Source organism: Falco naumanni, chromosome 3, assembly GCF_017639655.2.
Source record: "Falco naumanni isolate bFalNau1 chromosome 3, bFalNau1.pat, whole genome shotgun sequence".
Lineage (NCBI taxonomy): Eukaryota > Metazoa > Chordata > Aves > Falconiformes > Falconidae > Falco > Falco naumanni.
Window position 1 is genome coordinate 46,865,123 of NC_054056.1, and position 24,958 is coordinate 46,890,080.

General features: G+C 40.2%; 2 protein-coding genes across 2 annotated transcripts in view; both read right to left on the reverse strand.

Annotated features, from left to right (window-relative positions):
• Nucleotides 1-9,492, reverse strand: part of CLPTM1L (CLPTM1 like) — a 30,788-nt gene extending 21,296 nt beyond the window's left edge. The window contains exons 1-5 of the mRNA XM_040586251.1: nucleotides 9,234-9,492; nucleotides 8,416-8,516; nucleotides 6,261-6,450; nucleotides 4,979-5,121; nucleotides 2,930-3,008 (exon numbers count right to left, since the gene is read on the reverse strand). Coding sequence (XP_040442185.1) covers nucleotides 2,930-3,008; nucleotides 4,979-5,121; nucleotides 6,261-6,450; nucleotides 8,416-8,516; nucleotides 9,234-9,332 — 612 coding nt within the window. The 5' untranslated portion in view covers nucleotides 9,333-9,492. The remainder of the gene's footprint in view (nucleotides 1-2,929; nucleotides 3,009-4,978; nucleotides 5,122-6,260; nucleotides 6,451-8,415; nucleotides 8,517-9,233) is intronic.
• Nucleotides 9,493-20,420: 10,928 nt separating this feature from the next.
• LPCAT1 (lysophosphatidylcholine acyltransferase 1) overlaps nucleotides 20,421-24,958 on the reverse strand; it is a 60,026-nt gene continuing 55,488 nt past the window's right edge. The window contains exons 13-14 of the mRNA XM_040586441.1: nucleotides 23,882-24,020; nucleotides 20,421-21,309 (exon numbers count right to left, since the gene is read on the reverse strand). Of these exons, the coding sequence (XP_040442375.1) occupies nucleotides 21,125-21,309; nucleotides 23,882-24,020 (324 nt within the window). The 3' untranslated portion in view covers nucleotides 20,421-21,124. The remainder of the gene's footprint in view (nucleotides 21,310-23,881; nucleotides 24,021-24,958) is intronic.

Sequence of the window (24,958 nt, forward strand, 5' to 3'; positions counted from 1 at the left end):
TGGTTTTAGCCTTCCCATGTATCAGTCAGGTGTGAACTGGGGAATAGTTCACTCCCACATTCACTCTTTCCTCCAGTGCATACAAACAATTCTCAATCTCACCACCCTCCAAAGACCTTACAAGCTTTTCAGACAGTGGCAGAACATGCATGCATGCATGCATGCATGCGAGGGAGAGAAAGGAAAGGTGAGAAAGTTTTATAAATACAGCAGAAGAAAGGAAGCTTGAGAAACTAGAAGGGTGCCAAGGATCTCTGAACTGCCTGGAAAAAAAGAAAAAAAACCACACCAAAACCCCCCAAAACCACAACGTGGTAAGAGCTGACAGTACAGAATGCTGGCAAGATTCTACAGCTGTTTACCAAAAGCTACATAAACATCTTCCAGGCTTTTTCTCCTTTTTAAAAGGATGCATGTAATCCATCCATTCTCATTCCAATTTCACAGTCTATCAAAGATAGCATCAGCATTTCTGGGAGAAAAGGAAAAGACATTTTATCTGTGCAGGACAGACAGGAAAGTTAAGTTTTGCAGATGCATGGGTACGTAACACATGGCAAGTGCACTCTACACAGAAAAAGCACTACACTAAGGAGTTAGGGGTAGTGTAGGGAGAAAATCAAAATGGCAATACAAGACAGAGATAGGAATTCTTTAACACCAAAAGCAAATTAAATTAAAATAAAGATGAGAATGAACTCTTTCTCAATGAATTAAAAGCCCACAAGGGCTGCCTCACAACCTAGTTGAGTGTGATGGTTGCTAAGCCTTTGAAAATTAGGGAGTTACCAAACCTCTGCAATACAACCTACTCTTGTCGTATGGCCTCAGAACATCACACAATAGCACTCTATCAGTACTACAAAACAATGCGTAAACAAAGCAAATAAGCTCAGTGGTGTGAATCTTAAATTTTTCTCTTTATTAAATCAGGATCCCATGCAATCCCCAAAACTGCAGCACTGGTAAGAACATTTAAGAACGCGAGGAACACATAACATCTAGGCTGTAGTACTTACCAAAGATGACCTACATCTCGGTCTATAACATTAGTCAGTATATCTGACTCTGTAATAATAGTCAGTCCAAAATCTACACAGCCTAGCATAAGCAGGGAAAACACATCTTCAGCTCCATGACTTTAGGTCAGGCACACCACACACACAGCGTCTATGCCCCTATTTACAGCCAAATGCTGACCTTGCTCCACCTTGCTACCTGCTTTCCCTTGTTCTTTCATGCTCTTTGCTTCCCTCTCATTATCTCACAGTATGCGTATTATTAGACCACTCTTTCTGCAGGGCTAGAGAGCAGTTTGGCAAGCCACTACTGAGAAGCCTCATAAGCCAGTGTCAAAAGGGAAGTTTGCTAGTTTTGACAGAACAGTCTTTGCAGCACTTCTCAGGATCTTTAATGACTTTTAAGGCAGTGAGATGCAACAGCATTAACCATGACATGCATGACAACTGTAGGAATGTTATTAATAACATGATAATGCTGAGTTTATTTGTAAACAGGGTACATGACTTGACCAGTTAGAAGCTCATATGAATGTACTGAACTGAATGAGCTGTGGTAAGAAACTTAAAACAAGGGACAATGACCACTGAGAAAGACATCACAAAAGTCTTATCTACAGAAATACTCGACAAAACTATCTGCTACCAAGATCTGTAACAAATGCTCAGGAGTTTATTTTGGCAAACAAGGTTGGGGTGGAGGGGATACAAGTTCTTAAAGAAGATCCTGCCCAACACTAATTAACAAGATTATTTAAGCTACAGTTAATGAATTGGAAGGACAACTTAGAAGGTCTGTGGAATGTTTGTATCTACCAAGGCTTCCATCTAGAAGATGCTGAATCCAGACATACTCATTTAACGGTTGAGACATTCCCTAAGACTTTTGTTTTCAATAACTCCAATTGCTAAATTCTAGTCAATGCAACTGAAAAGAACTGCACAGCTTAAGTAAGAGCTGCTAAGATGAACATGGTTTAGATGCAAGGACTATCACGTCTAACCTGTACTAAAGGAACTGCATAATTTTCCACAAGAGAAGAGTTGGGCAAAAACTGAACACAAAAAATTATATTTAAACGTAATAAAAAAGTGGGTTGTTTTTTGGTTTGGTTTTTTTTGTTTGTTTGTTTGTTTTTTTTAACTGCAGAGTTGACTAAACACTAGAACATGTTGCCCAGAGAGGCTATGGCATCTCCATCCTTGCATATATCCAAAGCCAGCTGGAGAAGATCCCAAGCATCCCACTCTAGGTAACCCTACTCTGAGCAGGGGCACTGGACTAGCAACCTCCAGAAATCTCATCCAACCTCATCCTTCTATAATCCCATTATTTAAGTCCCGATTTGAGTTCACAAAATCATTGGATATACTGCAACACCAACTTTTCAGGGGCTCAAGTTACTCGAACATTATAGAGAGCACCACCAGAAAATTTAAGCACAAATGAATTTTTCAGAGATAACAGAATAGCCACTGACTTATCTCAGTGTAGCTGTGTTCTGTATGCTCATTTCCCTAGAAGCTACAGAAGCTGCTGTGGGATGCTAACACTCCTTCAGCTTAGGGAGTCAAATTGCTTGCGACACTGCTCCCACCACAGCTGGTGCTGCAGTAATGTCCTTCATATCCACCCAAAAGGCAGGAGCAATGAAATCCAAGTATCTTTTGGTGGAATAGAATGGAGTGCATGGCAGGTACTTCTGCCAGAGGAGTCTCAAAACCCACATCAAGACTCTACAGTTACCACAGTTGACCACATTAAGTTAAACAGTCATTGGTAAGAGTCCTTTGGTGAATTTGTATTTTTCTGCATTACAGCAAAGAACCTATGACAAACCTTAATTCAAACAACATTAAAGATTAATGTTAAAACTGTTAAATGTAATTAAAGGTATTCTATTACTCACCATCAAATCTTTCACTCTGTTGCTTAGCTGATCAATAAATAATATTGGAAGGTAATGCACTGTCTTCCCCAACTGAACCCTAGGATGTTTAAACATGGATTTTATGACTGTAGTGATCTAAAAAGAAAACTACTTTTATTCAAATTAATACTCATTCATCACTTTCAGATCTACCCATGTAGATATTTCCCACCACCTTTCCAGGCACATTTTCTTTTAACACACAGCAAGAAAGAAGCCACTAGCCTAGAGTCTTTCGTTGAGAGATGTCTGTATAAAAAAATCAGGCATGACATATTTCTCCTTTTAGTTTGTTTTTATTTTTCTGTAGAAAGACAGCAGCAGCAGAAGAAAAAAAAAACAAATGAAATTCGTCGTGATGATACTGAAGCTGTTGTATGACCAAGGCTAGAGGAAATTAAAGAGTTGGGTGAAGAGAAATGTGCTGAAATTTACTACCATATATTTGTATCCTTTGTCTCAAGTATCCTTTCCTATGCAACAACAACCCTCCACCATCTTCCCCACCCTTCTGCACCCCAATGACATCTATCAGGTCAGCAACAGCACACACTCCAGCTAGCATGGGACTACGAACATGATGGCTGGTATGCACACAGGAAGGCTACATACTACTGGAGAGAGAGCACACGAAGCAGAAACATTCTCTGCCTTCCCAACAGCAGCTCTGATTTACACTGTTCTACCACCTCACCAATCTGCTTGAAACAAATAGAAACTTTCCAGCATGTGAGCCCTTTACAAAATTGACTGCTGGAAAGCTATTTAGCAAATTATGACCTATCTGCAATCGCTTTCTCAGTATCCTAGAAGACTATTTAGCTTAATGCCTTGAGAGACAAATTCTTGAAGTTCTTCACTAGAAAGGCAGTTACCTACACCGTGATGCTGTCAGTAAAAGTCTACGGAACTAGCATAACAGAGCTTTTTAAAGCCCGAAAGTTAAATTTTAGTTGTTAACAAAAGAAATACGTCCCTATGCATGCTAAGAAAGGCTGCATACTAAATATGCAATGGGCAACAGTAATACAGAAAAGTACTAAATCAAGGCTCAGAAACACTGCTTGGTTATTTAACTGAAAAGCTTTAGATTTCTATGTAATAACTACAATTAAAGCTACTGCTAGTGGAATTGCAGCGGGCTACTTCATATCCAAACTATTTCCTGTATAATGCAACGATAAACCAGCACCGATGCGTATCTAAACACGACCAGAAAAAATACCCTCGTTCATCAACCCCAGTCCAACCCCTCCTTGTTACGAGCCTATCTCAAGAGTTATTAAGTTTATCTATTCTGGCCAGGAAGCTATCCCAGAACCCCAGCGTCTGCTGATTAAGCAACTACTTCTGGATTTAACAGGATACTTGTAGAGAAAGGCATCAACATACAGCAGCACAAGCCAACACAGCACTCTTTAAATAGTTAACACTGGAAGTAATTTAAGCAACCTGTGAACAGAAGCTACTGCCAGCATTTAGCAGCCTAAAAACCTATCCCCACTTTTTAGTATTTTCTTGAGAAAATGACATAATGTGGGAACACACACTGTCAAAGTAAAATAAAGCCAATCATAAAGGGAGAAAAAAGATGTCATAGATCAGCTGTGCCTCTTCAGCACCTGCAGTTTGTACAGATAATTTGCAGATGAAGGATAACCAGAAAGGTCAAGGGACAGTAATTGCTTTAAAGGCCAGAAGTATGATTTGAGAACAAGGCAGGTATGAAATCTGCTGTAGCATTTTACTTGTGTCTTTGTAGTTCTGCTTTACCTTACTATGATAGCTCCATACCAAAAAGCATCCTAAACTCTGAGCTGCCCAGGAATAAGGTAGTCTCCAAAAAAGGTTTTCTAGTACATATCTTACTAATTGTCACTACTGAAATGCAAGCATTAAGAGTATTTATTCTTGTTTCCTAAGCACCTATTTAAACCTAAAACACTAAAGTAAACTACAGAGGATTTCTGAAAAAATATGCAGGAAGTTTATAATAATAAATCTAGCAAAATTATGCTGTTGACTTACATCTTCATGTAACGGTGAACATCAGCAGGGAGGGATGATCCATCAAACACAAAGTCTTCCACCATGATGTTTAAGGTTAATCTTGACCTCCAATGAGAGACAGGTTCATCTAGAGCACTGGTCTGTTTTTCTGCTTCAATTTGCTATAAAAATAAACATACTGTTAAATAATACAAAATTTTGTATAGGATAATACTTCAACTCACAGAAACTGTGGCGTGACTAACTATACCACGAAACAGAATTCCACTGAGAAACACCTCACCTTAACTTCAACCAGATTAAGTATTTTGCTCAAATACAACAGAATGGATTGTAAAGGCCCACAATAGTCTGACGCTGGAAAACTTCAGTGCCCATTCACAGCCTTGTTCATCAAGAATGAATATTCAGCTAATTAATCTTAATACCTTAGGAAGGTGGATACGAGTTAGAAAAAGTCACTTTGAAATAAGGACTGTAGAGTAGTCAGATGTTACTTCAGAACAGTCAAAAGGATGTGGATGATCAGCCATAATTCGGGGGAGTAAAAGATCAGACCATTTGTTTTGAACTTCTGAGCTTCCAAATGCTGCATAAAGTACTGCTGGATCCAAGTGTGACCTTAGCTTTCAGCAGACGCTTCTTCCCAGGGCATTCTACCTGCTTTTCTTTGGATGAACAAGAGCTGGAAACAGCACTGCTGGCTACAGGTATATTTCAGATTCCGAAGACGAACAGAGTGAAATTCTCAAGTTCCACTTAATATGAGGCACAATAACCATTCACAAGTATTTAAGTAACACTGTATTTCCCCCTGCCCCTGGCGAGTAATCATAGCATTTGTCAAGTATCTTACTACTCTCTTGGAAGTGGAAAGTAAGAACACCCTGAAGGAAAAGAAGCAATTTTACATTGGTCACTGACCAATATCAAAATCAAGGCTATCTCTCTGTTTCATAAAGGCAAAGGATATTGATTCACATGAATCCACTTCAGAAAGCAGCATCATGTTACAGAACAATACAGTACTTCTACCAAAAGCACTGAATCGTTAAAGAAATAACGTTAAGTAGTGAAGTGTTTTAATAGCAGCAAGTGTTATTAGAGGGCTCTACCTCTGCCATCTGTGTGGTCTACTACTAGTGTACGAGCTGATAATCAAGAAGGATTTTGATTTTTTTTCCCATAATATCATTGTTAGTGTAAAGATACAAGCACAGCAGATGCTAACACTCGAAGTGTCTATAGAAGAAATTACTTTTTTTGCAGCTGCTCATCTATAGATGGAAGAACCACCTACCTGTGTGGCTGATTCTCCAGTAAGCAAATTAATCTCTTCTGGTTTAGGGACCATATACGTGGTCAGAGGGCTGACTATATGCACCTGCTTACCATCATGCCAAGGCAAAATGCCAGCATGATGAAGAAATATATATGCATATAACGTGCCATTATTTCGGGTTTTCTTTGGTACAGAGACATTCACTGTCCTAAAATACAAAATAAGTACATTATGAGATGACATAGCACACGCTGAAATATTTGAAATTATTAGCTGTTACCTATAAGGATCATTGAAGATGTCCTGGAAGCAATCAAAAAAAAAGGCTGGGGACATTAAAAATAAAAATAAAATTAAAAAAAAAAAAATATAGAGAGAGAGAGATGAGTTGTTTGGGTTGCCTGGCACACACCAATTAGTTCTGGCTAATGGGACCAATTTATATACTCCAGTATGTGTCACAGCATTTGCGAAGTTTACTGTTATCTTAAGATAGCTTAATCTTTGTCCAATCTGTACTTTATTTCCCTAGATAATACAGGACTGCATCATCAATTCTTTCATTGTTTTCCCCTGCCCATAGGTCATAGGGCCAAAATTATCACAGCACTTGTAGAAACAGCCTTCCGTGTGCTGAATAGGAGATTGTATACATGATATAAAGTTTAAAAAGAAAATGACTAAGTTTTGCCAAGCACTCTGCATTAATAAAGTATCTTCTCAGCTATGGCATGCCAAGCACAGAACTCTACACTGGTGCCCCAAATCATGAAGTCACTCTTCTTCTTTTAGCCAAGAAATCATCCTACTTGCAACCTCACATATCTCCTCTATTCCTGCAAATTTGCTCAGGTTGTTTTGCTCTCAATACTTCGAATAGCTGGCTGACTTTGCCAGTAAAACAACTCTGTATCTTGCAAGTCTGCTGGAGATGAAGTTGAGTACGCCCTAAACTGCAGACCAATGTGTTCTCTAATTATAGAAAACAGAGCATGAAATAACCTGGGAGACTCTGTGACAAGAGAGTCAAGAATAAGGCGACTGTTTTAAACAAAAAAAAGTGAGGCAGCAAATATGAAGCTCAAAAAAAAGTAGTTCTAATAATTTTAACTGTATAGAGGCACATGTAGAGTACAGTGTTATACTCAAAAAATTTGTGTAAGGGCACAATCTTATTCCATCTCAGCACCAACATCCCTTCAGAAGATCTCTAAACCCTAAACTACCAGAAAAGGGTTTACTTTTATGATTATTAGCCCTGAAACAGTTATATCATGTTGCTAAAACACAGGAAAAAAGAACACAGTTTGACTTCCAAGTTCTATTCCAGATCTGAAGCCACAGCTATTAAGAACAAAAATATCATATAGCTGATAAACTGGCTACAGATGTTATTAGAGGAAAGTCTCAAGCATTTTCATGCACTTTGATTTCAATTTTCATAATGGAAAGTAATTTTTACTATTATAAGCAAAGCACAGCTTTGTAGAACATTTGTCTATATAGCTGAAAACAGTATACTGATCTAAACTAACCAGTGCTTAAGTTTAGCACATCATACATACATGACTGATCTAGCACAGCTAGTAAGATGAATATTTAGAGCAGAATCCGAAAATTAAGATAGACAACACGGAACAGCACTGAAGATTTGTAAAATCTACAGGAGAGAAACAAGCACTTCCATGTAGCTTTATTTTGCAAGCTGTTTCTGGCAACGATGAAATGATTTTCAATGTAAGAGAAATTTGTCTAAGAGCCTACACTCCTCAGTGCCAGGTGAACTTAGCACACCAATTCCATAAAGACAGTACTTAATTCATGAAATATCCCAGTAAACTTTAATTAAAGACAAAAGTACTGTTTTTATTAACAGCAGCATTTCGTTCACAAATCTTGAGGCTGAAATCCAACTAACCTCTTTCCTGCCTTAGCATAGCAAATACAGTTAATACTTTATGAAAAAAAAGGTGAACCGAATAGCCTGTACAACACGCAAAAATAGCTTTAAACCCAAACCAAAAAAAATTGCAAGAACAACTAACTATTCTACTGTTTCAACACAACTATCACTAACAGTCTACCATGCTTCATTCATACTTCCATACATGTAGCTACTAGTTAGGATGCATGCTTCAGAATTAAATAAAGAACTTGCAGTTCTGATACCTACCTTTCAAATTTGGACTCAATGTCAAAATCCTCCACATTCAAAACCAGATCTATGTTGCTCTCAGCACCAATATTTGACCGTGTGGTTGTATACACGCTCAACTGGAATCAAAACACAGCATATGGAAATCAGAGCACGGAAATACTAAACCCACACATTGGTGTGCTTAAGAGTGTAAAACTGCATTTCAGCTTCACCAACCTCCCCTGCCGCGCGATGGCCATATACATTGGGAAAGAAAACAACAGAAAAGTCTAACGCAGGTGTCAGCTATCCCTTCCGTCCTTCTGGGGGCTGAAACACATGGTAACACGGCCCCTCAATACATTTTAAGAGGATGACCCGCTACGAAGTCAAAAATCTCTCAGGTGCGTTGAGCCGTTTGTCCAGCACGGCTGCTCCACCGCGCTGACACCGGACATAGGGAATAAGTAAGCAAGAAAACCCCAGGCGTTCCTCCCGCCCGCCTGCTGCCACGGGCGCTCCCCACACGGCAGGGGCCGCCCGCCGCCGGCTTGCTGTCCCCCACCCGCGACCACGGCGGCACCGCTGGGGCAGCGGCCGGGCACGGCGCTCGGGCAGCGGGGAAGCCACGCGTGACCGCGGCTGCCGGCCCAGCCCGCGCCCACCAGCGCGGCGCCCGAGGCCAGACAGGCCCGGGAGCGGGCCCTGCCACCCCTGCCCCGGGAGCGGGCCCAGGCCGTGCAGAGGAGCCCGTTCCACGGGCGGGCAGCCGAGAGGCCACGGGCGGCAGGAGCTGCTACCGCTACCGCCACCGCCGCAGACCGGGCGCTCGCGGCCCCCCGCCCCCCGCTCACCTGCAGCTTGGGCCTCCGCGCCAGGTAGGGCCAGACGCACCCGGCCGCGCCGCCCGCCGCCGCCGCCGGGCAAGGCCGCGTGTAGACGATGCCGTACATCACCCAGCACGTGTGCGCCACGTACACGGCGAACACCCCCACCACCAGGCTGGTGAACGAGCTGCGGCTCGGCTTGGCGGCGGCCGCCCCCCCCCCGCAGCCCCCCCCTCGGGATCAGCCGGGCCGCCCCGGGCCGCCCCGCTGCCGCTGCTGCTCGCGCATCCCCCACGCAGCCAGCCGCCGCGCCCCGCCCCGCCTCGTCACTTCCGGCGGGCGGAGGAACCGCCGCCTGGCAACCGCCCCCGGCGAGCAGCCGCCGCGGGGACACCCTGTCCGCGGCGGGCGCGTCGCGGCGTGACGTCAGCGGGGCGGCGGCCGCCGCCGGGAGGGGGCGCTGGGGCCCGGCGCGCCGCAGCCACGCCGGCTGCTGTCCCGGCGGGCGAGGGGGGGGGGGAAGCGGCCCGGGGGCGCGGCTCGCACCGGCTCTGCGGCGAGTTCGGGGCGCGTTGTATTTTGGCCCCCTCACAACGGGGGCCTGTGGCATGGGTGGGGGCCGGGCCCCAGGTGAGGCTGCGCAGCCGAGGCGCGGTAAGGGGGCAGGAAGGCGGAGAGGAGGCTCCTGTGCCCCTGGCCCCGGCAGGAGAACAGCAGCAACAGCTTAGGGATTAATACGGAGAAATCATAATTAAAAAAAAAATACCCTTCAGCATATCCTTCAGCAGCTTAACAAGGACATACCGTTTATACTTGGCCGCAGACTGAAAAGTAGTCTAATATGATTTAAAAGAAAAAAAAAAAAAGGAAAGGGGCAACGTGTCGTGGCGGCCACCAGAAGGGCCGGGCCGAGCAGCCCGCACTCCCGCCCGCGCGGCCGGCCAAGCACCGGCCCGAGCTGCCATACGCTGCCCCTCAAGGGAGCTGGGAATGCGCCTCCAGGGCTCGCACGAGCAGTAGTTGGTTGGTTGTTTTTTTTTTTTTTTAAAAAAAGGTTTCTTGGGGTTCTCAGATGTCTCCTTGCATGGTGTCTACCAGGAGAAAGCAGTGACACGGGTATGTCCCTCCAGAACATCTCAGCCAAGAGCTTCAGGAGAAAAGGCACAAGCCTGGCCTGGAGGCCTGCCCCAGCTGCGCTGCGAGGCGGCACAACAGGGAGCTTTCCCCGCAATGCAGGCAAGCGAAACAGGCACAGCAGCAGGAGAACGGCTCAGGCAGTCTGGGGCATCACCTAAGCACATAGCAAGATGCACAGAGCTTGGAAATACCACAGGGGAAGGCAAAGATGGGTACCTTCTTCAAGAAAAGAAAATGGTGGAGAGTAAAAGGTGGGAAGATGAGGGTGGGGAAGGAGAGGGCACGATGTCAGGGCACACAGCGCACGCTGCTACCTTAGCAGAGACGTATGTCACCTGAAAAGGCTGAAACGAGAGCAGCGAGGAAGGGCGGGCTGCAGATTCAGAGCGCACCGGCTCCCTGTTGAACCAGGCAGCACAGTGGCAGAAGCAGCAGAGGAGAGGGCTCTGCTGCCAGGGCAAACCAGCGCCAGGACTACAGCCTGTCACCTCTGGCAGGCCTCATGCTTCCTGGCACACAGCAGGGAAAAACAGTTACTAAGTCAGATGGTATCAGGCAGGGAATCTCTATCATTGGAAGAAAGAAATCTTGCATGTGTTCTGTGCATTTACACATCTGTAATATTTCATTAAAATGTCAATCACTTCTGTTTCGTAATAAGTAACTGTGAAGGTGTACTGCATTCTGATAACATCCTCTGGCATTAGTTAAAACATTTTCTAGTATAATCTACTTCCATAAGTATAGAGCATGTAAGTTATTTGCATTTTAGAGCAGAAGAAAGGGGGGAAATATATATTCAAGCAAAAAGCTCCAGGTTTGAAAGCTTTTCTTCATAAGAAAGCGTGCCACATTGCTGCCTGATTAGTAGACAGCCTGACAGTAGGAAGAAGAACTAACTAGATTAATTTTTGGTTTGGACAAACAGTATTCAATCTTTTTTCTTACATGAAATGAAATTACACGCATTTGCTATCACCTATAGACAGCTGTGCCTTCCCACAGACCACTGCATGGCTAACCTGACTTGGGCCAAAGAACATACTCAAAACTTGCATCCATCCCATACTGTTAAGTCTCTAATTTCCAGTTAAGAAAAACATTAACAAGTCTTCCCTTGAGATCTTCCTATCATGATGGACATATGTAACTTCTCTGGTAAACTTCTGCAGTGTTTCACTTGCATTCTTAAAAGTGCTCATATTACTGGTTCAGCTTATATCCAGTGGACCTCGTTATGCCTTCTTCCACCCACTGTTACAAATTTCTTATGTAGGTAGGTATCTGGAGTGTTGGGTCACTTCTTGTCTGTTTCCTGGATAAATAAAAGTAGCCAGAGCTACTTCAGTCTAATTAAGACAGACTTGTTCTCCAGACTCCTGGAGCCCCTTTCCTGAATATTTTTTGATCTTCCAATATTATTCTTTAAACACAGAAAACGGAACTGAAATCAATATCCCTGTTGTCCATAGGGGACACAAAACAAAACAGCAACAGACAAGCCAAAACCCACACACTCGCACAAAACCCCCCGAACACCCCAAACCCAAACAAAAACCCGTTAAACTCCTATATTTCATACTCCCAGTTGTCAGGTAAACAAACACTGCTCTCCTATACACAGTGCTACAGAGAACATACATCAAACAAAGTACACCTAAACATATATGGACTCAGTCTTACTCATAATTATGATTTGTATCCTTTCCCTTATTGTAAGCCTTGTTGTTTATAAAAAACTTAAGTTGAAAAAAATCCAGAGGAAACCAAACAATTTTTCCTTAATTTTTAATTTGGCTTCACGCTGAAAATTCATTTTACAAGCCATTCATAAGGAAAATGTCCAGTTGGGCAGAACGAGCCATGATTGTATACTGCACATCAACACTTGTAGTGTATCATTTAGTCCTCTCTTAGCAAATCATCATATGACTTATATAGCACAGTTTAAATGTTTACATCATTTGGCTCAGTTCTTCACATGCTATAGTCCACTTCAACTGATCAGGCAATTAACAAGAAAAGAATGCTCAAATTGAGGTATTTCCTTTAAGAATTTACTGATCACTGGTATTCAGAGGTAATGTTAAATCATATCTTTTAAACATTGAAAAACGTACAAAAACAAGTTCAGTTTTAAAAAATATTATCCTTAGTCTCTTCCATGCATGTTAATAAAAAATATAAAAATCAAATTTTTAGCACTGAAGTTATACTTCATTCTGCAAAAGTATTTCACAACTGGAACAACAAGCTACAGTCATCTTTAGTACACGACTTGTTTTTTGCTTTTCAGTTATGAAGTATAGTCAGTTCAGTGCAAAGGTAATAGTCTATGTACACATACCATAGGAGGGAAATTTACAGCAGAAAATATGCATTCAGATTATTATTATCCCAGTAGCACTATATATTGTTACAGATTTACACTGCATATCCATGAGCTATTACAATAAAAAGCTTGCAGCCAATATGCATCTTTAAACACACCAGGCCTGCTTGAGCAGCCTTGAAGTCAACCAAAGTTGTACACCACTGATCGAACAGCCATGTCATACCTTGCAAATGAGTTCCTACAAAACAGCTTCCTGCTCTGTCAGCACAGGTTTTCAACGAAAAGCATCCTCTTCATGGCAGTGCCTAACTTGGATTCAGTAGCAGTTAAGAGAAAATTCCAAAATTTGATCATTTAAAAGGTTAACTTTTTTGCTTTTGCTTTTAAATTCTCAAGTGTGTTCCAAAAACATAGCAATATTTTTTCCAAAATATATAAATGATATCCTCAATGAAAGTTTAACAATAATTCAAGTGATCAAAAACATTTTTTTCTGAATTATTTCTGAGCTTGTTGATAACTCTGTTTTAATCTTCCAAAAAGATGGAACTGGTACCTGCAATGAAATTATAAATGTCTTGTGCAACCGGAGAGATGCTGGGAATTACAAAAAGGTTTAGAAAGTGGTCCCATTGAACTGATGCCAAATACTTTCAGCACAATGCTGCAACATTGAAGTTGTATAGTACATAACACGAGGTTAGCAGAGATGCTTAGTCTTGGTCCTCCTCCAGGAAACGAAAGCTATCACTTCTAAAGAAATTTACTTCTATTTCTAACATTATTGATTTACATGGAGCTCTTAATACCCTTAAAGCAATTGGAGAAAGCAATATAAACAAATCACCAAACACAAATATACAGACAAGCAGCAGCAATGGTTTCACTTTTTGTCCAAGTATGTACAACTGCTAAGGAGAGATGTTTAACTTAAGGAATTCTAATGCACATATTTAAAAATACAATTTCATTTTTAGATGTTTACTTAAAAACTGCTTTTATAGTCTGGAAATACAGCACTGGCTAACCTAAACCACCCGAAATATAAGAAATGTTTTGCTTGAACTTCATTATAAAAGAAAACATAAGACAAATATATATACTTAGGGCATACAAGATCTTTACAAGTTTATTTCTTTAGCATTTAAAATACAAAATTGTCTTCATGCTGGATAGCAAATAAAAGACATGTATTTGGGTTTCCCCCATATACATTCATACACTTGGAAATAACCTATCATCTGATGAATTTCATTTCCAGTACCATGGTAGGATGAAAAGTGTCTGAGCATCAGCTTTCTTCAGTATCCATGAGGAGTCTTTGTCTGCTATCACATTTACAGATGCTGCATTCGGAATTTGTAAACAGGCACACACCGAAAGTGACATAGTGAATCAGAAAATCCACCTCAAGATTTAATTGTACTGTATTTCTAGATTTAATTTCTTATTGTTCAGAGAAACAAGGAGAATTTAATCAGCTCTTTCAGATCTGCTGTCACCTGGACACACCTGCAATGGTTAAAGTGTGCGAAAAGAAAAAGCTATCCTTTACCTAATGGCAAGCACAAGCTAAAGCAGTACATGGACGCTTAGTTTTGAGCAGCATTACTAGAGTAGGACTTGCAACATTCACCTGCTGCTTGTTACTCAGGGAGACAAGTTCATGAATGTCACTTAAGCTTAAGAGGCAGCAAGGTGTCCCTCAGGCTGTGACGCACCTGCAAAGAACAGATGGCAGAAGCAAGAGCTAGAGGTACAGAAACTGAATTTACCAGCCTAAGAGGCAGTAGACCCTTCTTTACTGGGGGAAAAGGCCACCCTGCAGCGAAGGCTTTGCTGCCATGCTAGTCTTCGTGGGCTTTTCTACTTGCTGCTTCAGGACCAGAGGTTCAGCCAGCTTTTTCTGTAGCTGACTCCATGGCTCACAACCGGCACACTCTGATAACACCCCATTCATAGTATCAAAACAGAATGTTACAAAAGTCATTACGACTTTTCTCTTGCTTCTAACATTTTCGGTCAAAGTGAAAAAACTGAAACTTAACACTATATTGACAGATTATCATACAGCACCTTTTTTGAGATCCCAAAGCTAACCTCAAATAAACTTAGATGTTCATATGGCCCTGTGCAATTTAGCTCAGTATAAAGAAGCATGACAACTATGTTGATTAAAAAAAAACCTAAATAAGTTAATTAACAGGAATAACTTACTCAGGTGCAATCTGTGCTAAGGGGATTCTACTGTTTCCATTCGCAGAGACTGACCATTTGAATATTGCAAATATGTCTTCAGTGGTTATACATGGCCTCCCGAGGTTAGCCTGCACAGGAATACTCTGCTCTGCCACTTGGCTAAAGAAAACGGAATAAGCAGCTGCTGCTGTCACAGAACTAGCAAAATTTTGCCTAATGAACTTGCAAGAAATCTAGGCAGTGTCAACTGCTGCCAAAAGGTGTATTTCACAGAAACATAAACCTTTCATTTTATGAGCCTCTTAAATCCTCTGTTCTCTTGGTATCACCCACTTCAGTTTAATCCCATTACACATGATAAAGCACATCATATCATCTGGGGAAAAAGAAGCTGTTTTCTACAAAACAAATCACTCCTCCACTTGTAAAAGTGAAAGTAATTATCTTGAAATAACCCTGAAAGGCTTCCTAGAGAAAGAAACTGTCTTAACTTGATGACTATGAGATGCAAGAAATATTCATAGATGCAAGTTCAGGCACATCTAATGGCTGCCTGTTTGCTGCTGCTTCTCTCAGTAGTTTTACCTCAGTATTATATAATTTAAGCACGTTTTAATCATAGCAGTGACTAACAGGTATACCCAGTTTACTACCTTGGCTACAGCATAGATCAACTGTGTGCGTTCCTCTGAGGCAGTGCTGGAAAATTTACCTTAAGGAGGTCTTACAAAGTTCCCATTTGAATACTTTTTGAATACTTTTTTCCAGTTGTCAAAGGAAAAAGGCTGAGAGCAGATGAAACTCCACTGGTTGTGCTGCCAGTGACCTTGTCGTTGCTTGGATACACAATGCTGCAGAACCTGACTGCACCCTCTGACTGAAGAACAGCTGGCTTAATTTCTACCTAGTCAGGACTGCGGATTTACCTGAATGACAGTCTCAGTCTTCCTGCTCATCTGTGAAAGAGATCTTGCAGTTTTGCTGGACTGATTAATTAATATTAAATTACTAATTTAATAACTATCAATGGCACTGATAAATTTTACTTTCCATTTCGAACTGTTGGACCTACTCTTTTTTTTTTTTGTGAAGAATCTAGCCATATGAATTAGGTAATTTAAATTTTCCAAAGTAGCTGCAGTTCAGATGGTTACTTTTTAGGTAGCTGAAGCGCTTGGTTCACAGGGCACTTCTGTGCTTCAGCACAAGTTTAGAATCTGAACTTAAGTTTTGTTAATGTAAAACTCTTGGCCTATGTATTTGTCATTTCTTAATTCTAGAACTCATGAAAGTGCTGCTAAAAAAACCAAACAAACAGCGGCATCTCATTAAGCAGAATACACCATTTCAGAAGGTCCTATGATCCACACTGACCTAAAGGAAAATTGATCTGATTTGGTCAGGATTTTTCATCAGAATTTTTCCATCCATCCTAGTTTGGTCCCATAATATATGCAAAACTGTGCTTATAGTATTTTTCTGAGATCACAGAATCTACAGCACCTGCTCTTCAAGTTCCACAACTTGTGTTGTTTGGTTTTTTTAATGATAATACCAGTGTTGAAGAAGCAGAGAACAGAATATGGACTAAACCAATTAACATGAAAAGCTGTACTTACTGCACGGTAATATAGAAATAGGATGAATAACTTAATAGCAATACAAACATGGCCTTGTAAGGGAACTCAATAAAAACATCTGCTTTAGAAAATTTATCAGGCTATGCAGATGTTGAAGTGCAACAATCTGTCTTCCAGAAAAATGTTTTACATTTTATGAATAAAAAAAAGATACTCCAACCAGCCCAATGCTTTAAGTAGCCAAAACCTATTCAGTTTGCATAGTTCTAGCAGCTTTGCCACTAGAGGTTGCCTCACTTCCCTACTGCAAACCACGCTCCTTTTCAACCTTTGTGACCTAAGGATTTATACCTTCAAAGTGGGATTAGCAAACACATACCCATGCCTGGTTGCTTTTCATCATAGTAAGATTATTCTAGCTACAATAAATGCATTGAAACATACAATGTAATTCATCAATATAAAATTAATTTTACATCTTATTTTCTTCATAAGGCTTACAAATTGCCTATAATGCCTTCTAAGTATATCTGCTTACAGCAGTAGACTCCTGAGCAATCTGTAATAGCTCTTGCCTTTCTGTGGTAGAGACAGTGGTTTAAACATCCTTTCCACCTCTTAAAACATTTGTCTGCTTTTAGTGGGGTCTTATTATGTCTGAAGAAATAGAAGTGAAGAAAAAAAGAAGATACTTTCTAGGTATCTTGGATTTTACGGTTCTCTGTGTTACTTTAATTACATTCAAAATGCAGAGCATACTTGTTCAAACATATCAGAATAGCAAAGCTTTGGCTAGGTGTCTCATACATGAGGTAAAAATGTAGTCTGATTCAAGAGCCTTACTGGCAAGGGATGGCAGTATTACACAAAAGTAGTAAAATACTTATCAGAAGCATCGAACACCTTCATACCCCTGCATTTTTTGTGTAAGGATCAAGAGACATTGTTGCAAAGAACTCACGTAATTTCTTCATACGTATCCCTCTAAATTTAGGGGCTGTTGATATCACATTAAAAGAAAACAAAGTGTTTGTAAAATCTCTAATATTTTCATTGAAAGCATTTACACGTCAGCGTTTGGTAAAGGGGAAAGGAAGCTTGCAGTAAGCCACTGAAACTTGACTGTCACAACCCAGCTGTTCCACAGTTGGATGCCTTTTAAAAAAGGGTACTTAGTTGACTACTAAAACATTTCAGCAGTCGGGAGTTTGATAGCGGGATTATAATGAACATTGCTGCAGTAATGCAATGCGTTATAGGCATCAGCCCTCAACAATAAGTCTGAGTTTACCACCCCACACTAACTTGGCTTTTCTGTCACTACAAGGCACTAATATTACAGCTTTATATCCTACAGATGATAAAATAACCTGAATTATATTAATTAACCTCTGGTTTTGCGTCATTGTGTGTGATCTAACTATGGAAACCCATTGCAGGCTGATCGTGACTTCACCGTATCATTCATCCTGTTATGCCTTTACCTTGTTCAACAATTTCACAGAAGAGGGAGCATCGCAATTCATTTCAGAATTCAACTTCAGTGTTCTTTTGGGGTTTTTTTGTTCTTTGTGTTTTTTTTAAATGGTTGCTTCCACCAAGAGTACTTGCTCACCAAGCAAACAACACGCTGGTCCTGGCCTTCTTCCGCAGCAGCTCTGGACTGAACTTACTGATGCACACAACTTTCAGTGCCTCTTCACCACGCAATGTGGCATTTGTTTAAGGGCCTGTCTATTGTAGGTTGCAGCACCCTTCAACCCAAACTCGCCACAACTTAGTTGCACTCAAGTGCAGCTATTACACTCACCACAATTAGCAAGGAATTGCCACCAAACAAACATGGAACAACCCCACCAAAACAAATACGAAACCAAATAAACCCTTTGGTTTTCACAAGGCAGACCCCCCCAAATTACACACACCATCCATGCAAATTAGGCACACTTGTTTTTTAGCCAACCTCAATCAGCTTTCTTTGCTCTTTCACAGATACGGACAGAGTATCTCTTCCTCTGGAGCTTCTCTCACCTCAGCTGCCCATGGGGTACTAAGCTTACCTTTTTCTTCTTTTCAGACACGTCTCAGGGAACTCCTATCTCATTCCCCGCACTCTGAAATTCTCAAACTCACAAGCTCACATACAAAGCAAAAGATAACTACCTTAGGCAGCCAGCTTGAGCCACATGCCATAAAGTCTTGTAGAGAGGATGTGATACACCTAGATTACAGTTCATGTGCCTTCACATATATACTAGCTTAAATACACACTGTACAGTCACAGAAAGTAGACCTCAGGACGTATCCCTATGGCCCTGGGCTGTGGTCAACAAAATCAAGTGTCTCCATCTTCGCTGCCTGTTGTTTTAAAAACCTCCAGTGAAGGAAGGCTCCTCACCCCACCTGGAATAACCTATTTTCCTTACCTTAACTAGGTGCATTGCAGGGAGATTTTCTTAATGCTTAACTTGCCTTTTAAATGAATGGCCTATATCTACCATCAACGTGGAGAAAAGACTGTTCCCATGTTTTCTATAGCAACTTTTTCCATATTTGAAGACTGTTTTCACATCTTTCTTCAGTCTCCTGTTCTTTGGATTAAGGAATACTTTTGATCTCTTTGAGTACTTTGTCCTCTGGACTATCCAGGTATTCCCATCGCTCTCAGGTGCCCCAGCATGGACAGGTATTTCAGGTAAGGCCTTATCACACCTTGGTAACACAGAAATACCACCACACTTTTCTCAGGCTACACTGTTGATGTATCCCACTATAATTATATTTTCCACAGCAATGAGTTAACAGTGTTCAGTTTGTAATACTCTGTACTTCTGCTGCCCCAAGATGTTTTATGCAGTAATACCCACTTTCTTTTCAGTTTGTGCAGCTGACTATTCCCTAAGCGCAGTTCCTCACATGCCTTATTTTTCCAAACCATTTCCATTTTTCATGATCACTTTTAATTCAAATCTTGTCTGCCAGTCAGCTGCAGCCCTGTCAGCTTGGCATGCGTTACCTAAATTTTATTTACATATTGCCTCCAAATGAGGACCTACCTCCACATACTCCACAGAAAGTGTAATTTCTTACATTTTTTTCCCCCCATACCCTTTCTATTAAAGCTAGTTTCAGTTTGCAGACTTGCCACATACAGTTAGGGACTTCTAAGGACATATTCCTCTTGCTATTTAAAAAATAGTAATAAAAGCATTAGGTACTAAAATATTTCCTTCTGCTAAAAGTCCTCCCTTTCAAATCTAGTTTTAATTTACTCTAACATGTGGAAGACTCATATCTCAACAGTTTTCCAGTCACAAACCCATCATATTTTAGCACAGTCCTACAAAATTTGTCATAGAAGTGATGTGGAAGTATTTTTTGTTTGGAAGTAGAGCTGCCATCAGTTATTTTGTGACAAAGTCCTCCTTCCTGCTCCTTGAGGCTTTTGTCACATTTCCTAATCAGTGAAGCTCTGTCATTTTGTAATAATCTAAATTTTTTGCTGAGACTTCTATTGGTAATTAAGGCAGCTGGCTTTACAAAAGGAAAGATAAGAAACATTACTAATACAAGTGTTTTCAGGTTTGGTGTTTTTTTTTTTTTAAACAGTTCTAAAATAATTTAACCTTCACATATGTTATATGCAGTGTATGTAATGTTGCTATAGAGATTTAACTAGCATTTTCAGTATGTTCTGCAACTTGTCACTGGCTTGGCCTCTGAAGTAACTGCAACCTTTTCAAACGTGTGCTGATACAACAAAGTTTTCACGTTAGCTTTGTTCCATGTTAAATTACCTGTATACACAGGCTTGTTATAAAAGAAACCTGTGATTCCTGGTAAATCTAGATTAAACACAATTGTGTATGTGTCTCCTATTTAAATGCTGGGTGGATATGATTTACACTGATTATAAGAGAAAAGCACACTTTTATCACTTATTTGCAAACAGTATGTGGCATGTCAGTTTGGAAAAAAAAAATAACGTTTAATTGCATCCAGAAGATTACAGTAGAAAAGGCTGGGGTGAGGGATAAGGAGCCTTTCCTTTTCATTCTACCATGGAACAGACAAAGAGAAACAATTTTGTCATTCAACAATAGAAATAAAAGGTAATCCTTAGCAAGTTTTTGCATTGTTGTTTCTGAACTGTTCACTGAAACCAAAACAAAGGGCCAAAATATGCTTGCCCTGCTCAACAGAATAATCCCACTGACATCAACAAGACTGACTATGCAAATATGGACAGCAAAGTTTGGCCCCAAATAAACATCCCCATAACTAGGGAAAAAACTAATCACCAAAGTGCACTTAACACCATAGTAGCTACAGTTTCTTTATACATGCACAGTTTGTGCGACACTTTGTACATGAAACTAGCCAATGGAATATAAATAAGCGTGCCGCTTCCTTTTAAATACGAACATTAATAATGAAGCACATTCACATTTTTGCCTTTCAAAGACCTTTTTGAAAAAATAAAAACACCTTTCCCAAAGAAACTTGGAACATGTTGTTAAATATAGCACATATGATTCAAAGAACAGTATTAAGGTAGAAGAACTTTCACACACAAAACTGGTATTTGCTGTATAGTTGGAGTGACTTATGAAAATCCCAAGAAAAGACAATCCTCTCACCAGGAGAGGAAGGTAACAGTTGTAGTGTTAATTCAGTTTCTTCTGCAAGGGCTTGTTTTTATCTTCAGCATTTTCAGGGCTGAAGTCAGTACAGATACCATTAGGAGCAGAAAGAGATGAAGTCTCCAAGACACTCTCAGCTCCCATCTGATCAGCATAGAGATAGTCTTCTGCAAAGTGTGGGTGCAATTCGGCAAATCTGTGGAAGTCATCTAAAAAAAAATTGTTGTTATCAGCTCTTTGAAACAGAAGGATGCTAAATTTGAATACTTACAGATATATAATCACATGATCACTTTGGAGAAAAATAGCAGCAGTTAACATAATGATATCCCCGTAGCTTGTTTTAGCTTCTCAGCAGAAGTTTACCACATCCCCAGAGCTAAGATGCAGCAAAGAGAGCTTTGCACTCAATTCTCTTCAGCCTAACAGCAGCTGTCATTGCTGTCTTCCACTGTCAGGATCTCATAATTTCAAAAGGCGTAATATTTTAGAGAATAATATTGTGAGAAGATAATTAATTTGTAACACATGAAAAAACTTGATTTTAACTTTGGATACTAGTAAGACAATAAAAAGAACAAGATTAGCTTGGGGGGGAGGGGAAGCAGGAAGTCCTTAAACATCAAGAAGTAACATTGTGTGTTAGAAGTTAGATATTGAAGCCATGTCACAATTTGCCTATAATTCAGACATGATTTGAACACAAGATACTGTACAGGATCCAAGTCATAAGAAGCTATTCTTATAATGTGACACTGCATAAAGCTGGATGTGAACATTATTACTAACTCAGTCATCTACAGTGCATCACACACAGCCCACTCAAATTCCCCGAGTTATCCTGGAAGAGCTCGTGATCAGATGATGCTGTGAGTTCCCTGGAGTGCAGTGCAGATGACAGCTGAAGTAGCCTTTCAGAGGAGTGAAGCCCTGTTCCTCCTGGTACAGCTGGGCTAGTGTGGAAGCAGGGAACTACTACAGCTTTGCCTCTCTGCCACCCTTCTCTGAGACATGTTTTTTCTCAATATTGCAAAGGGCAAGGGAATGTCATTTGGCTTGCAGGGGCACTGAAGTTGTAGGTCAGCCCTGCCTCTGAACTATTGTAAAGGCAATATGCAAAGACAATGCAATAGACATAACTTTATCCTTCTGCAAATAAAAAAGTGGGTATCCTTTATAGACAGTTTATACCAGGGGTCCTCAAACTTTTTAACCAGGGGGCCGGCACACGAATGAAGTGGCAGGCAGCCATCTGCGGCTGCTTGGTTTCCTCCCCCAACCCCCAGCGGGGTGGGGGTGGGTCTGAAAATACCAGGGGCTGGATTGAGGACCCTGGGGGGCCGTAGTTTGAGGACCCCTGGTTTATACAGATCTAAAGTATTTTAGACCTTGTAACTTTAACAAAAGCTGATGATGTTCAGGCCATGAAAACCAACGCTACCATCTACATTGAAAAACCTGTATGTACAACAGGTGGATTGATCAAGTAAATGATAGTCTTCAGCGGGGAACAGAAACCGAAACCTTAAATGTTTGAAAATGCATACAGCAAAAACTTTCATTTCAGTAATATTTAATGCAACTTCAACTTTTAAAAAAAAAATAATTATCAGAGAACATGATGCATTTGACCTTTTTCAAGAAACAGAACTTTCTTTTATATATAAAGTACTTAACAGTGGTAGTAGTTGCAATTATATATTAGAAACACTCGAGTGCAAACTGATTCATCATAATCAAAACAGTTAAGCACATTCAGTGAATCCAACTGAGTATCTATTTTTTTTCCTGCATCTAACAAGGAAAAAGCAATCAGCTATCAGTCTAAAATGGGTCTGGCTTGCAGTAGAAGCACAAAAGCATTTCATTTTTTCACATGGATGCTTGAAGCCCATCCCAAGGATCTATTCCTTTTTGTAACACCACATGTGTGCATCATATTAACAACTATGAAAATATAGCCTTTTTTGGGAAAGGTCATTCTGATAGTTAGCCCAACTAAGGTAAGACAAGTATAATAATTCAACCAAGAGTACCAAAGATGCTCTTACAGTCACCTTAAGCATAATCATTTTTGCACGGGAATGACTAGAATATTTACTGTAGATCCCATTCCAAGTAATTCTTTAAAAAACTACTGTATCTTTTCAGAAAATAAATTCAGAAAATTTGAAACAGTTGTTCACACAAGTACAATAGTCTGTATCCAAATCCATCTCCTGACAACTCTGCCAGGAACCATCCCTCAATGTTTTATCAGTACTGGATCCAAATGAAAAAACTCAAACTCCAGAGAGGACTGAATTGAACAGGGTAATGTTTCTGACAGATCTCAGTAAGTAGACATTTTGGATCTTGCTGAAACAAGTTCTGAAGATATTAAGGAATATTTATCAAACTTATACACAGCAGAACCCAAAGAAAAGTGCTTGGGATCCTATTTGCCTCAACAGCACAGAGCTATTTTAAACATAGATATTCACACACATAGAAGTCACAGAACAGAATATGCTGAAAGAGCTAATCTAGGTATTTTGTCTGACAATGTCGAAGGGGAAACCTCTGCAAAACATGCAAACCTGACATTTGATATCAAAGGTGAAACTTGAATATGTTTTCTAAAATGGAAATATACTTTGTCTGCAGTGCTTTTATCATTGTTAAAGTCAACAAGTTAACTAAAAGGTTAAGTTTAATAAAAATATAACTGGTTTGTATATCAACATGAGTTCACAGAACTTTGGTATTTTGTGACAGTTAAGATCCACTTAAAATACTTACCATATTTAATCTCTCCTTTTTCTTCTTCATCTACAGCTCTAAAAAGATGTGTAACATTAATCTGTGAAACACCCATGGCAGTCTTCAGAATACAAGCCAAATCCTCTGCTGTTATAGTTTCATTTTCTGACTGGTACAGCTATGAATCAAGACAGCAAGATAAATCATTGCAAAGCTGAATGCTAACTCCTATAAACAGCAACACAAGCTATGCAAAATTAGAATTTGGTATTGGAAATTCCAGTCACTCTCAGATTGCTGTGATCTACTAAGGATTTCTCATTAGTTTGCGTAAGACAGTATTGCCTATTGGTTTAACCTGTGTATGCTTAGAAAGTAAAGCTTGCTATATTCAGGAAAAAAAGTTATGTTTACATGTCCAACCCGTGACATTTCAGCAATATTCAGAGACAAGACTGTTTAAAACTTAATATTTTGCAGACAATTAAGAATAATTTTTAGTCCATTGCGCCACATGTCCGAACTTCAAGAGTCTGTGGAATCAGGAGATACATTTAGGTCAACCTAAAGCAGGTACTGTTTCCACATGGTCAGATGTAAAATTCAAGATTCCTTTCACCAATATCCAACTGATTCAACAGTCAGTTTGCATAAAATGCCAACATCTAAATGGCTTTGTATTAATCAGGAGAATCCTACTCCAAAAAATGATGGGCCTATAATTTTCTGCAAATGCTTGTTAAAAATTCTAGGAAGTAATAATTTGCATATTCTTAAGTCCTGAAACAAAGAGTTTCCTCACAAAAGAGTTAGCTTCACTATGGACAGGAGACTGATAACTAAAAATAGTTGTTCATAGTCTCACTATCTTCCTATATCTACAGTGTTTTCCCCTGGAAAAAGGGCCCAAGTATTTCAAAACATCTGTAACAAACAGAACTTCTTCATATTTTCTAAAATAACTTAATTTGCCTGTGCAATGGAAATTGAGACAGAAGAGGTTCTGAAACATCCTTGTCTCATTTTCAAGCTTGACAACACTGCATTCAACAATACTGAACCATGTAAAAAATGCTATTTTGGAAAATTCCTGTTAGTTTCTACATATCATTGAGA